We start from the raw sequence: 14,148 nt of genomic DNA, 5'->3' as shown, positions 1-14,148 counted from the left end.
CACGCAGCCAGCCATCAGTACAAAAGAATGAGTTAACTGTTTGTATTCGGATATGGAAAGATCTTATAAGTGCACCATATGGACTTTAGAATGCTACCCTGTGTAAACAATGGGGAAAAGTAATGAGGAAACACAAGAGAGTGGTAATATAGGTTAGGTTACATGGAGAGAGGAAAACTGAGAGCCTGGGGATTGGATGAAAAAGATACTTTTCACCACAATGCCTTTCATATCGTTTGTATTCTCTATGATAGGAAGTCTTATCTATTCCAGCACACACACACACACACACACACACACACTTTTCTCACACATACACTTTCTTTAAAGAAATAACTTATTGTGGGAAAATACACGTTTATTATTTTAATTATTCATAAATGCCCAATTCAGTCATATCAGACACATTCACGATGCTGTGTACCCACCATCACTGTCTATACCCAAATCATTTTCTTCAACCCCAACAGAAACTCTGGACCTGTTAAACCGTAACTCCCATTTCCCCTTACCCCTTAGCCTCTAGTAACCTCTAGGCTACCTTTTTTTCTCTACGAATTGGCCTTTTCTACATATCTTGTATAAGTAGAATCATATATTATTTGTCCTTCCGTGTCTGGCTCATTTCAGTATCCCACATACACTTTTCAAGAAAACATCTATCAACTAGGTAAAGTTGTGAAAGTCTGCAATGTCTTTAGAGAGAACTGACCTTGTGAAATGTGTAGATATGTCTCAGACAAGGTTGCACCAGCGTCTGGTGATTCCTAGAAACCTCACTGTAACTTTTAAAAGGTTAGCTAGTAGCCCAGCTTGCTAACACCTTCCTTGCTCAGAAAATGAAGTGAAACAGCCACCATTTGCCACGAGCTTTGGGAAAGCCTCACACATGGCAGAGCTCTTTAATTGGGGCCTAAAGGCCTTCACGGGGTCCAGGAATCTTTTCTGAAATTGTATGCAAATTTGTTGTGTGTGGGCCTTTCTGGAGAGTTCTTTAGCATTTGAGATTTCTAAGTGGTTGCAGTCAGAAAAAAAGACTAAGCACATTATTAAATGTAATGCTGTCCCTTCCCATGAAACACAGGTAACAGGCCTTCATTCATCAACCAGTTTGTCCAAGTATATGGTTAATGAACCCACACCAAAAGATAAGCCTCTGACATGAGCCTTGCACATGACACCATGAAGCTTCTGACTTCTGACCAATGGAGCTGTAGGAAAATAAGTTTGTGGTAGTGTTACAGCAGCAGTAGAAAACCAGTACAGTACCTAATTACAAGGAAGTTTTCTGGAATTCAGTTTGTTAGTACATCTAAGCAACTTGTAACAATGCCTAGTATATTGTAAGTACTCAGTAAATGTTCACATCCTTCTCAAAGGTGAGAGGAAGCACAGGTATAATGATGTAAAGAATTCTATGACATGGTATAAACACCACAATCAATGGCCTAACCAGAACCATCTTCAAAGGACTTTACTTTCTAATTAAGTTCCCAGAGATAATAAATTCCAAGATTACGACAGATATTCCTAAGAAAATTGCCTAAAGTGGGGGTAGCAAACTCAAATGCACATGTGGGCTTTGTAGGTAACATGAATAAGGGAAACAGGCAAGCTGGGGATTGCAGCAGATCAGGGAGGCGGCCCCGTCCAAGGGGCAGATCCCAGCCCCATTAAGTGATAGCAGTGAAAACGCAATGCAGGTTCAGTCTTGCCAGATACTTCAAAGTCCATTCCTTCTTCTGTGAAATCTCTGGTTTTTAACTGTTGGAATCCAATTCATATTTAAACACATACAGACCTCACACACAATTTTCAGGCTAAATTGATTGTCTATGAGCTGCCCTAGGGCCAGAGACCCTCGGGTTGGTATCTCTGGCCAGTTAGTGAACACATATAAAAGCCCCAAAAGGTAAGCTCCTTTTTTTTTTTTTTTTTGCGGTACGCGGGCCTCTCACTGTTGTAGCCTCTCCCGTTGCAGAGCACAGGCTCCGGACGCGCAGGCTCAGCGGCCATGGCTCACGGGCCCAGCCGCTCCGCGGCATGTGGGATCTTCCCGGACTGGGGCACGAACCCGTGTCCCCTGCATTGGCAGGCGGACTCTCAACCACTGCACCACCAGGGAAGCCCGGTAAGCTCCTTTTGAATGCAGTTTTTGGCCTTCTTATATTCTTACATCATAAAAGCATCTTTTGCAGTGCTTTTGGTAGTCTGCATGAACCTAAGAAGCCGTGAATTATATGAAATTCTTATGTGAAAGAGAAAGACAACTTCAAATTATGTTCAAATCCACTTTTATTAAAATTATTTGGCAATTCTGGCAGCAGTACAAAGTCTTTGACCACTGGACACATTAGACATGAGTTTAGAATTTTGGTTTGTTGTGGGTTTGGGTACCTGTATTTTTCTAAATCTTCTGCCCTTCATTTCATTACCAAATGGCAAAGTGCCTTAAGTTTCTCTATCTACAATACCCTATTATTTATAGAACAGGAATTTGTAAAATAAGATTGAAAAAATAAAATGCACAGATTCAAAAACTTCTCTTCAAATATTAAGAACATACAAAGTATAATGAAGACATCTACATTTAGTCCTCCAAGTAACAAGGTGGGTGGTTTGATGTCTTGTTTTTATTTATTGCTAATTATAGTTCAGAGACCAGTGTTTCCAAAAACTATAAAAACCTTCATCCACATTCCCAGTATAGTTCCAATGGGTTTAGAGGGTACAATGAGTGGAGCACTTGATTTGGCCTTTAAAATCACAAGCCTTTTTATCTTTAGTGGGATTTTTTCTTCTACAGTAGCTCAGGGCACTATTTGCTTACTTAATGCCTTATAATTAGCATCTGCCTTATAGTAGATCTAAGTATTGGCCTTGTAAAGTATATTACTGGACAGCAAATGGAAGGAGGGCTTCCTGTCCAAGGCAAAACTTTCACCGGACCTTAAAGTAAAACCTCAGAGGGTCTGGGGCTCCTTAGTTGTTCTCCAGTGATCCTGAAGTTGTCTGTAAGAAAGAAAAAAAGAAAGCTGTGTAAGAATCTTTACACGAGACATTTCTGCTTGTTCTAAGTAGTCCTGCTTTTCTGGCAGTATATGAAAATCCACTGCATGGCAATGGAGCCCTGTTGTTTCCTTCCTGTGATAAGAGTATCTCTTGGGGCTCGTAATGCAGGAAATAAGCAGAGCAATCACTTGAGAAAATTCTGCCCTAGCTTCTTTCAAAGGCTGTACTTTCATAAGACTGATAAGGATGTTCAGTCTTTGTTTTCATGCATTGTGTATTTCTGGGCATTCCCATGACTAACTAAAGACCATTCCCCCAAATGGCCAATTTATTTCAGTGATAGAAGATCGCCACACCATATTATTGTTGGTTGCCATCACTACTCAAAGACAAAGCAGCTTGGCAATCAAAACAGGCAAGTTTCTTTATTTATTATTATCAGAATAGGGTCTCAACTTTGCAAAGGTTAACTGTGTAAGTTATTTGTGTTATCTCAGCAAACTGGAACTATGAACATTAAGTCATAGTAGTAGCAGTTTTATCAATATAGTTCTCACTCTTATTTCCCTAATAAATGAAGAGAAAATATTTTCTTTAGGAATAAGCATACAGTTTGAAATTTTGAATAAGCAATTCTTTGCATCTAATTTAAGTATTATTTTATAAATTGAAAATACAGTCTCCAAAGTTAAAGAAAATAATAGAATATAATGGGCCTTTTCTCCAAGTTAAGACTTATCTCAAGAATACTTAAAAATACTTAAAACTTAAGATATTTAAATAATACCTAGAACAAAAAAGCAATGCATCAGTGTAATGCTGCCAACCCACAAAGCATTTAAACACAGGAGAGAGAAATTATACTTACAAATGGAGTCCTGATTCCAAATTTGCTATGGAATGTCATGGTGACTTTGTTTTTATGTCCTGTTCTTTGATCAAAGGCATGGCACGTATCAAAAGGCGGACTGTACAAGTGAAGGCTCACGGCAGGTTCTGTATGGCTAATATTCTCTACTCGATGTAAGCCAATGGAATCTAAACAATATTGAAGAGGGATGGGTAGATGAAGGAGCTTAGATGCTAGCTGTAGGTAAAAATCTGGTCAATTGTCCAAGATCCTAAATCAACTGATACATATGAATTATTAAAAGTTAGTTAGAATTGAACTTCCAGTTAAAAATAGTAAATGACACATATTCTGCTTTCTCCTAAAAACTTCCCTACAACGGCAGTAAAAGAATAAAAAAGACATCAACATACAAAGATAAAGGGAAAAGAAAAAACTTTATTAAAGTTTTAAAAAAAATCTTTAAAAATTTGAAAGCTTATAAGTAGATGGATGGCTTTGCAGAGGAGAGAAAGCTAAATCCTCAGCTACCCTTGGAGATGGCCAAGAAATAACCTGATTTATATCCTGAAACTAACAGCTCAGGAACTGGCAGCACATGTACTTCCTGAAATGAAGGTGAACATGGGCTATAAATACAAGAACTGGTTGAAGCCTATTTAAGTTTCGTCACAAAGCTTTTTCACCACCTCACCTTCCCTCCATCCCTGGTAGAAATCAGAGATCTATTCTCTAGAAAGAGTACAACAGATAAACTCAGGACTGGTGGATACCTGGTGAAAAACAGGTGACTTAAGTGAAAATTTACACACTGAGTGGTAAGATCTCCACTTTCTTCATCACATGGCTGCCAGAATGCTGCCAGACAGGAATTTCTTCTCCAGGCAGGAGATGGGAAGCAGCTTCTCTGAGAATCTGATCAGCTCAAGAAAAAAGTCCTGAGGATATCACCACTGATTGTTCCTCAAGGAAAAGATTTACCAGACGATCCTACAGCGAAGTCCAGTTAACAAACACCATCCATGTTTGAAAGCTACCAATTAACTTTTTTGTCTCTGGCTTTTAAATATTAGCACATAGTCAAGGCCATCACACATGTGAGCAGAGCCTCTAGTATAAAAGAGGCCAGAGCAACCTGAAAAAAAGGCAACATGAAATAGACAGTACTCAAGAGAAGCCTTAAAAAAACAAAACCAAAAACTTATCATTAATATCTTCACAGAGCTAAGAGGAAGGGAATTCCCTAGCAGGCCAGTGGTTAGGATTTGGAGCTTTTACTGCTATGGCATGGGTTCAATCCCTGGTCAGGGAACTAAGATCCCTGCGAGCCACACAGCGTGGCCCAAAAAAAAGAAGAAAAAAAAAAAAGAGATGAGGAAAATACTATATAAAAAGGACTAGAGAATAAAAAGAGGTTTTAGAAATATAAAGATGATAGCAGAAATAAAAATCTGAATAGAGGGGTTGGAAGAAAAAGCTGACAAAGACTCAAAGAACAAAGGGCCAAAGATAGAACATAGGAAAGATTAAAAAAAAACCCCAAAACCCCATAAAACTAGAGGGCTAGTTCAGGAGGTTTAATATCTGATCAACAGTAGTTTCAGAAACAGAACAACAACAACAAAATCAAAGAAACAACTTGAGAATATTTTCTTGAATTGAAGGACATGAATTTCTAGATTGTAAGAACCTACTGAGCTTCCACCACAATGAGTGTCATGAAACAAACTGCATCACTGTGATACTGGGGACAGAGAAAAGACACCCAAAGAGAAGTCCCCAAAAGTTTCTAGAGAGAAAAAATAGGATTCATACATAGTAAGATTCAAAAATCAGAATGATACCAGGCTTTGAACAAGAAGAATGGAAACTGAAAGACAAAAGATTACCTTCATAGTTCTGAGAGAAAATGACTGCCACGTCATGACTTCATATCCAGCTAAATTATCTATCAAGTTGCAAGGGTTGTATATAGAGATTTTTAGATATCAGAGGTCTCAGAAATTTACTTTCCATGAACCCTTTCTCATAGGGCCGTTGGAGGATATGTTCCACCAAAACAAGGCCACGAACCTAAGACAAAGCAGACGAGACCAGGAAACAAGGGAATAAGCACCAGGAGAGAATAAAGGGAAAGCCTGGATGATGTGAGGGGACCACAGGATGAGCCCTAGCCAACCAATCCACACTGAAGGAAGTCAAAAGGCCTGGGGGAGACGCCTTCAAGAAGATCAAAATAAACAAAATACTTGATTTTTATAACTATGTTGATAAGAAATTTATATAGTAAGGAGAGAGTTGGAAGATTAATCAAGGAAGGAATTCAGTGTATTAGTGTAGTTAGTATAGGCACCTAATTTGGCCTTATGCTTTACGATCTAGCTCCATGAGCTTGCACGACAAAGAAGAGCAAAGCCCAGAAGCAGACGACTTTGGTTCTACTCCCAGCTAGACTGACTACCATTGAACAACTCAGAACTTCTTGGATCTTCTGTCTTCGTCATTTAAAAAAATGGGGCCTGGGCTTCCCTGGTGGCGCAGTGGTTGAGAGTCCGCCTGCCGATGCAGGGGACACGGGTTCGTGCCCCGGTCTGGGAAGATCCCACATGCTGCAGAGCGGCTGGGCCCGTGAGCCATGGCTGCTGAGCCTGCGCGTCCGGAGCCTGTGCTCCGCAACGGGAGAGGCCACAACAGTGAGAGGCCCGTGTACCGCAAAAAAAACAAAAACAAAAACAAAAACAAAAAATGGGGCCTAATGCTCAGATCTGCAAACTCTTTGATTCTATAGCCTACTGCTTTTATAATACACTGGCTTGCTTTTGAACAAAAGCTAAACATTCTGAAGAACTGACTGCCCTTTATACAAATAATTTTTTTTTCCTCCAATTGCACCTCCAATAGACCACCCAATGCAAGCAAAGATCCCACAAAAACAAGTCACCCATCCTTTAGAAGTCCCCAAAGCTCACGTCTGATCCCTAAATGTTAGTAATCCCAGCATTATTATTATGTCTTTGCCTCCTTTTCCTTTATGCCAATGATGTACTACTCTCTGTCACAGTAATATCGGACTTTTCTTGGTGATACTTAGGGATGCCAGCTTGGTTGAGGCAATGTTCACCTTCTGCCTATTACAATAAGTAACTTGATCTCCTTGCCCCACTCTCCCTTTCTTCCACCCTATGACGCATATTGCTACTGGATTAATCAAGATATTCCCGAACAAAATTCTGCTGGCCAAAGAAAGTTTTTACTTTAAGCTAGTCTTGGAGGCTAAGGCCCTGATCTTACTTTACTCTCCTACTACTCCTATCCAAGCCCATTCATCTTCCCCTCTGGCTAGACCGTTCTTGCATAGTCTTCATTCTTTGCAACGTTTGAATGAACAACGTTCTTTGAACATGGGTTGTGCCTTCACCCATGTTCTCTCTTGTACTTGAAACACCTTTCCCCCCTAATCACTAACCACATCTAGCCCTCCTCCTGCATCTGTAAAAAATCAAAGGTTACAAGTTGGTGGCTTTTGAGTAATGCATCTACAGAAATATTTCGCCTGTCCTATAGAGTATTTTACTGATTGGCAAAATTTCCCGTAACAATCAGAATTTCCCACCTCTATGGAAAAAGAAGTCAGGACGATCTCACTGGAGCTGGGTGACCACGTTGTCCCTTTAGACAGGGCAGCTTGCACACCAGTTCCCACAGCCTAGTTCCGGCCTGCATCACTCACTCACTTTACCTGCTTGGCTCCTATAGACTTTTGCATTGAAGACCCTTAAAAAAAAAATCTTAGGTGTTCTCCAAGATCTAATGTAGCTTTATAATGACTCTATGACTCTAGCTGAAAGTTATTACTCTGAAAGGCTTTTGGCTTCTGAGCAGTACCAGCAATCTTGTTCTTAGAAATCTGGTGTGCCTGCTACATACAGCAACCCTCAAATAAGAGTCTCCTACCATCTGAGAAACTAACTCCTTTGTTATGTGAATGGGGGAAAAACTTCCTATACAATCTGACTTCTGTAACTGACTTGCATTCTTAAACTAACTGAACAAGTTTAGGCCAAGTATCAAGGCCAATACTGAACATTAAGATCTGAGAAGAAAGAACCTGCTTTGCCAGAAAAACCTCTGTAATATTTTATTTTATATAAGTGGGACAGCATCCCAACTAAGACTATGGGCTTTGGCATCAAATTCTTTGGGTTCAAATCCTGAGTGACCTTGGACAGGTTATTTAATCTTCCTATGTGTTGGCAATTTCATCTGTAAATGGGAATAATATAAAAAGTTATCTCAGGACTTTCCTGGTGGTACAGTGGTTAAGAATCCGCCTACCAATGCAGGGGACACGGATTCGATCCCTGGTAGGGAAAGCTCCCACATGCCTCAGAGCAACTAAGCCCGTGCACCACCAACTACTGAGCCCATGTGCCTAGAGCCCGTGCTCCACAACAAGAGAAGCCACCACAATGAGAAGCCCACTCGCCACAACTAGAGAAAGCTCGCACATAGCAATGAAGACCCAACGCAGCCAAAAATAAATTAATTAATTATAAAAAAGTTATCTCATGGAAGCTTTAAGGAGCTTTTTGGAAAGTTACTAAGTCCTTTAGGAACACAGATGTTAATCACTGCCTCTACTGAAGAGCATTTGGCTCTCCCATACCACATTTAGAAGAAAGAATGAATTCTTTGTAAGAGATCTAGCAATCATTGCTAAATAATGTGCTTCAAAAAGCTTCTCTTGAGAATACTCTTTTTAAAGTAAGCTGTATGCACTTTAGTAAAACAGGGACTAGCTAGCATTCTTAATCAGTTCCGGAACATTTCTTTACATTTTCTAATGAAAGACTAACACTTCCAACTTGGCCTCACGCCTTTATTAAAAGACTCTACTTATGTAAATTCATGTTCGATTCTAACTGTCCTAAGACTTGGTAGGTAAATGACTCTTCGGTGGACACTAACCTGCATGCATATGTTTTTAATAAGTGATTCCAATCCACACGCAAAGCTTTAAAAAGACAAAACCCACTGCTTTTAGATCACTTCCTAAGCAGATGAAATCATGACTCCACGATCCAGGTTCTATTGCACACATATAAGCAAGCAATATTTCAAGTGGGAGCTCAAGGTTTTTCCCACTTGTTGTTAGAAAAATTGGATGTTACCGTTGATGTAGGCACACTGGTTTTCCCTCAAGATTCTTTCAGACTTCTTGATCATCTCATTGGATTTTTTGTCAGGCCAGGCAAATAATGTCTCCTTTAGATTTCCCTGCAGCATCTTCAGAAAGCAGTGGGAGTCAGTGTGATCGTGGATACTGCTATATATACACAAAATGACAACTAAACTCAGTAGATGGTCCAGAACCCACACTTGTAACAATCTGTCCAGAGCTTACAGCTGCCAACTGTCAATAGGACGTCTCCCAGGCCAATATCCATTTCAGCTGGAGTTTTAAATGTCGTCAATTTATAATTCAACATTGTTCAGGGCAAAGTAATAAAATACTACGTCTTCCATATCAATGCATATAAGGGGTACAGTTTTGACCCATACCCTTACAGAAGAACAATTCATCTTTTTAAACCTTGTTGTAATACTCCTTTGATAACAGAAACACAAAACCAGTAATCATTTATCTTCTCCAAAATATAGCTTTTAATAACTCAATTAAGCTGGGCTAGAACTTGACTTAAAAACTACATTACAGAAATTTTAGAGTGGATAAAAATCCTTTATCTGTAACTGCATTACATTGAGAAGATCACATAACAGTGTTTTTTCCCCAGGCTTTTTCTTTTTTCTCCTTCCTCTGGGGGACAAAAGGTATGCACATGTGTGTTAGCAGCCGAAAATTATACTATAAAGCATATGAAATGTTAATATTTTATACATTTAGAGTATCCTATCTGTGATTACCTCCCAGTATTGATGGGAGAAAAAAAGCAAATTGGATCTGAGGAAAGAATTTATTCCTATAATCTTAAATAGTATTTAAGTTTATTACGTAGTATTAGCTATAGGGTTGATTAAAAAATATGAACCTGCAATTACAACATGCTATATGCTATAGCATGTATTTCATATGTTGAATTCTGTTACCCCGTATATGTATCATGAGAACTTGTTTTCTAATTCACAGAGCCTTGTTCTACTCCTGACATATAATCTGCTTTCAAGAAATATTGAGAGAATGAAAACAACCTCATTCTATATGAGTAAGTAAATGCACTCTATAGACCTAACTTTCCAAAATCTTGTAAATTCATGTTTACTTTTTCCCACCAAAAATGGGTCTGGATTATTGGCTTTTTTTTTTTTTTTTTTTTTTTTTTTTACCATTCTCAAGAGACTGAGAAGGATCTGCTTAAAGAGGTAACAATACTTGACTGGTAGTAAGACTTGCAAATGTATAAACTAAGGAAAAATTAAGGGACCAAGTTTCAAGAATTGGTATTAGTCTAAGTTGTCTTATCTTCTGTATACAGAAAATAAACAATTAGCTTGAAGTAGAAAGAAATTTTCTGAATTTGTGATTTGCTTTTCTAGCTCCAAATCTGGATGCTTTGGTCTTTGGTCCGACAATTGTTTACACACTTCAAAGCACCACAAAGGTCAAGTTTTAGCACAACTTCATAGAAAGTTTAACTCCACAGAACACAGAGAGAATAATTAAGCTGGTTACTTACCTCCACCTCCTTTGATTTACTACTCATTTTGGGGGAAGGTCTGTCATAATACATGGTATATGCTAAACCCCTCACGCTAATTCCCATGAGAATTTTTGCTGGGATTAGGGGACATTGTGAACAAATAATTACAACATGCGATTTGTTAGTGCTCACAAGGCACGTGGCCAGCCTGGCACTGTACTTTTCACATGCTGGAATAAACACTGAATAAATCTCTGAATGAATAGTTGTATTACCTGCCATGTCCTTCGCCCCAACATAGAATCATGAGATTAAATTTTCCATTTCCTTGATCCACAAGATTTCGGGTATATCTGAAAAGAACGTTTTCAGAAGTTTGAATTTGGTCGATGAGACAAATGGAAAAATAAGTGTGTCATATAGTATCATTCATTTACAAATGCTAATATTTTTACCTAGAAGCAACTTTAAATGTGGTTGTCTAATTAGAAATCGAGCACAAATGAAAGCAAGTATTTTTTCACAGTTCATTTAGACATTTTTGTATTTTGAATCACTGTGTTTATAGTTGCTCAGTTCTAATTAATGGCACTAAAAAGGTAAGAGAAAAAAATTAAATTCCTTGAGTCTCCATGTGACAGCCTCAAACTGATAAAAAGAATAAAAATTTCTCACAGAAAGCATTTTCAAAGGGCACTACTGCTCTAGGCAAGAATGTTGGCTATTGTCTTTTTTCCCCCTCCCTGTAGCTAAACCAGAATTTGAGAAACAAGGTTCCATTAAATAGCTGTTCTAGAATTCTCCTTAGTTTTACTAGAGTCCAGACACCAGCGACATCCACGTTCAAAAGCATCATGATGAAACGTCCTCCACAAATAGAGCGGGCGTTGACCTAAGTACCAGAACAAAAGCGACTACACTTGGGAAGTAAAATAACACTCTAAACCTTTTACAATGAGGAGAAATTAGTAATTAGCCCCCAGAAATCCCAAACCAAAACAACCACATCCACACCATCCCCCACCCCCTCCAAAAAATCAACTTTAAAGTTTCTATTGGTCCCACAGGTACTCTTGACACCATCTAATTAACAAAGTTCGATAATTATGACATACATTTAGACTAATTTTTTTTAAACTTTTTATTGGAGCATAGTTGCTTTACAATGCTGTGTTAGTTTCTACTGTACAGCAAAGTGGATCAGCTATACGTATACATATATCCCCTCTTTTTGGATTTCCTTCCCATTTAGGTCACCACAGAGCATTGAGTAGAGTTCCCTGTGTTATACAGTAGGTTCTCATTAGTTATCTATTTTATACATGGTAGTGTAAATATGTCAATCCCAATCTCCCAGTTCATCCCCCCCCGCCTCCCGGCCCTTTCCCCCTTGGTATCCAGACGTTTGATCTCTACGATAGACTAATTTTTAAGGAAAGGAATCTTTATCCCTTTTGTTTGTTCACATGGTCATCTGTTCACTTACGTCCCACATGCCCCTTGCTCCCCTATGCTGGAGGCCAGGTGCTGGCAGAGTAGGATCACTGAGAGAGTTGATTAGTAAGTGCTTTTTAGATATCAGTTATCCTTACTTTGGAGCCCTTTCAAGGACCTAGCAGGCAGCTGTGCACACAGCCTTTAATTCACAGTAAATGGTTCCTGTACCAGGGATCCTACTTTTCCCTCCTCCAGCCCTAGGGTCTTGCTTCTCTGGGGCTTCTTCCAGACAATTTACTGCTTGGCCCCCAGTGGAACATATTTTGTCTTGATTCTTCTGCACTGGCCTTCCCAAGGTCAGAGATCAGATTCCTTCACAGTACTAGGACACTTATTACATGCGCAAAATACTACCACATTGATTTCTGCTCTCCCATCTCCCTCCCTCCCTACTCCAACTGCCCGCCTAGGAATGCACCCATTATTTTACTGAGCTGTGCTTCAGAAACCCGTGGAACAGGTCAATCCCAAGGTTTCAAGTGGTTTAGAGCTTGTCAATCAAGATAAATTCAAGGCCCCTGGAAATGCCCTTGTTCTATAGATTAAAAGTCCATACAGCATACCCTGCTTAATTAATTTCACTTGGTCAGTAATAAATCTAGGCAGGAGAAAACTATTATGGCCACCTTGTGTCTACAGGGGGTTTAGCAGTGGTTTAGAGTGTGGGCTCTAGAATAATGCTAATTTGAATCCTGGAGCCGCTAAGGAACATTAGTATGACCTTGTGCAGGTAATCCAACCTTTTCATTGCCTACTATTTCTCACCTGTAAAACAGGGATAAGAATGGTACCTATCTCAGAGCTGTTGTGAGGTTAGCAGTTAATACATGTGTCAAGTGATTGTAAGAGTACTAGAGCCCATAACAAGCCCTCAATTACTTGGAGCTAATGGCAAAATTACTCTGGTAGCTTTATGGGCAGCCACAGAAGGATAGGAACCAAAGGAATTTCCTAGAACCACTTGCAAGTGGAAAATAGGATCCTAAGTAGACGTCACTTTTCTATTTCAGTTCCTAAAGTACAACTGAAACAGCCCTTGGCGACAAAACTTTACCAAACACACTGTATATGCTGACGTATACTGAAACGGCTTCAGGCTTCAAAGGAAAGCCTCATCTTTTCTTATTCTTCTCTTTCAACTATGCTCCTTTCCCTGACCTCATCACAACCAACCATTAAGACTGAAGCGCTGGTTACCCTTCGGAAAAGAAACCCTCATTCTTCAGGGTGATTAAATTTTACTTCTCTCCCCAGAGGATTGGTAGGCTGTTTCATTTTTTATTTAATCTCTAAGCCAAGGCATCTCACTCAAGCACCTCTGAGGAGCAGGGGTCTCCAATTTACATTCCAGACCCTCAGATCTAAGGATAAGGAAAAGCATATTGCTTGGGGGCTGAAAGAAAAGCACTCGTTTATTTCGAGAACCTGACAGTGGGTTTAAATAAACCCCCAGCCCGGGGAGTCCAACTGGTTTGGGAGAGGGGGCATCATAAACTGAAAAACAGCAGCTGACAACCCCAAGTCGTTATTTTGTATTAACAAAAATGCTTGTTGGCAGACGCCTGCTTGCAAGCGACCGAGGGAGAAGTGATGGAGAATTGGTGTCGTTTAACTGCGTCCTCCACCGTCACCCTTTTCTCCGGACCGCTGTTGGAGTGCTCTCCTGAGAACACCCCGGTTAGTCCAGACAGCCAGAGTCTGAGGGCATCCAGCCACCGGGGTCTCCCCGCATCTCCTCCGTGTTCTAGGCTAGCGACGGCTCCGCTTGCGGGGCGGGGGGGTGCGGGTGGCAGAAGGAGTGGCCGTTCGGAAGCCGAGGGATTGATCAACAAGAAAAGAACAGAAAACTTGCACCGCTCGGTGGCCTCCCCTCTGGGAGCCTGACGCAGTCTCCTGCCAGTGGGACACGCCTTCGGCCCAAAGCACCGAACGCCCGCCCCGGTGTTCGCGGGCGAGGAGGCGCGGCGCTGGGGTGCGGGAGACGGCCGGGAGCACTGGGAGGGTGGGCGCTGCGGGCGCCGGGCGGCCTGCGCTCTCCGGGAGTCAAGACCCGCTCCCCACAAGCCCGCGCCGGCGCCCGCTCGGACTCAAGGGTCGGCGCCGGAGAGTCTCGGCGATCAGGGCGAAAGC

General features: G+C 40.5%; 1 protein-coding gene and 1 long non-coding RNA gene across 3 annotated transcripts in view; one reads left to right on the top strand and one right to left on the bottom strand.

Moving 5' to 3' along the window:
- Positions 1 to 2,276: 2,276 nt before the first annotated feature.
- The window catches only part of LOC132423356 (cysteine dioxygenase type 1), a 37,877-nt gene continuing 26,005 nt past the window's right edge, over positions 2,277 to 14,148 (bottom strand). For both annotated transcript variants that reach the window (XM_069540590.1, XM_060008994.1), the window contains 4 exons: positions 10,797 to 10,874; positions 9,034 to 9,188; positions 3,881 to 4,050; positions 2,277 to 3,012 (listed from right to left, as the gene is read on the bottom strand). In XM_069540590.1, the coding sequence (XP_069396691.1) occupies positions 2,983 to 3,012; positions 3,881 to 4,050; positions 9,034 to 9,188; positions 10,797 to 10,874 (433 nt within the window). In that variant the 3' untranslated portion in view covers positions 2,277 to 2,982. The remainder of the gene's footprint in view (positions 3,013 to 3,880; positions 4,051 to 9,033; positions 9,189 to 10,796; positions 10,875 to 14,148) is intronic.
- Positions 3,019 to 14,147, top strand: LOC138414044 (uncharacterized). The gene is made up of 3 exons (XR_011246420.1): positions 3,019 to 3,427; positions 10,011 to 10,086; positions 13,577 to 14,147. It is a non-coding gene; the product is annotated as an uncharacterized lncRNA (long non-coding RNA).

Source organism: Delphinus delphis, chromosome 3 (genome assembly GCF_949987515.2).
Source record: "Delphinus delphis chromosome 3, mDelDel1.2, whole genome shotgun sequence".
Classification (NCBI taxonomy): Eukaryota; Metazoa; Chordata; class Mammalia; order Artiodactyla; family Delphinidae; genus Delphinus; species Delphinus delphis.
Note: the sequence above shows the minus strand (reverse complement) of the source record. Positions and strands in the feature narration are given on the sequence as shown.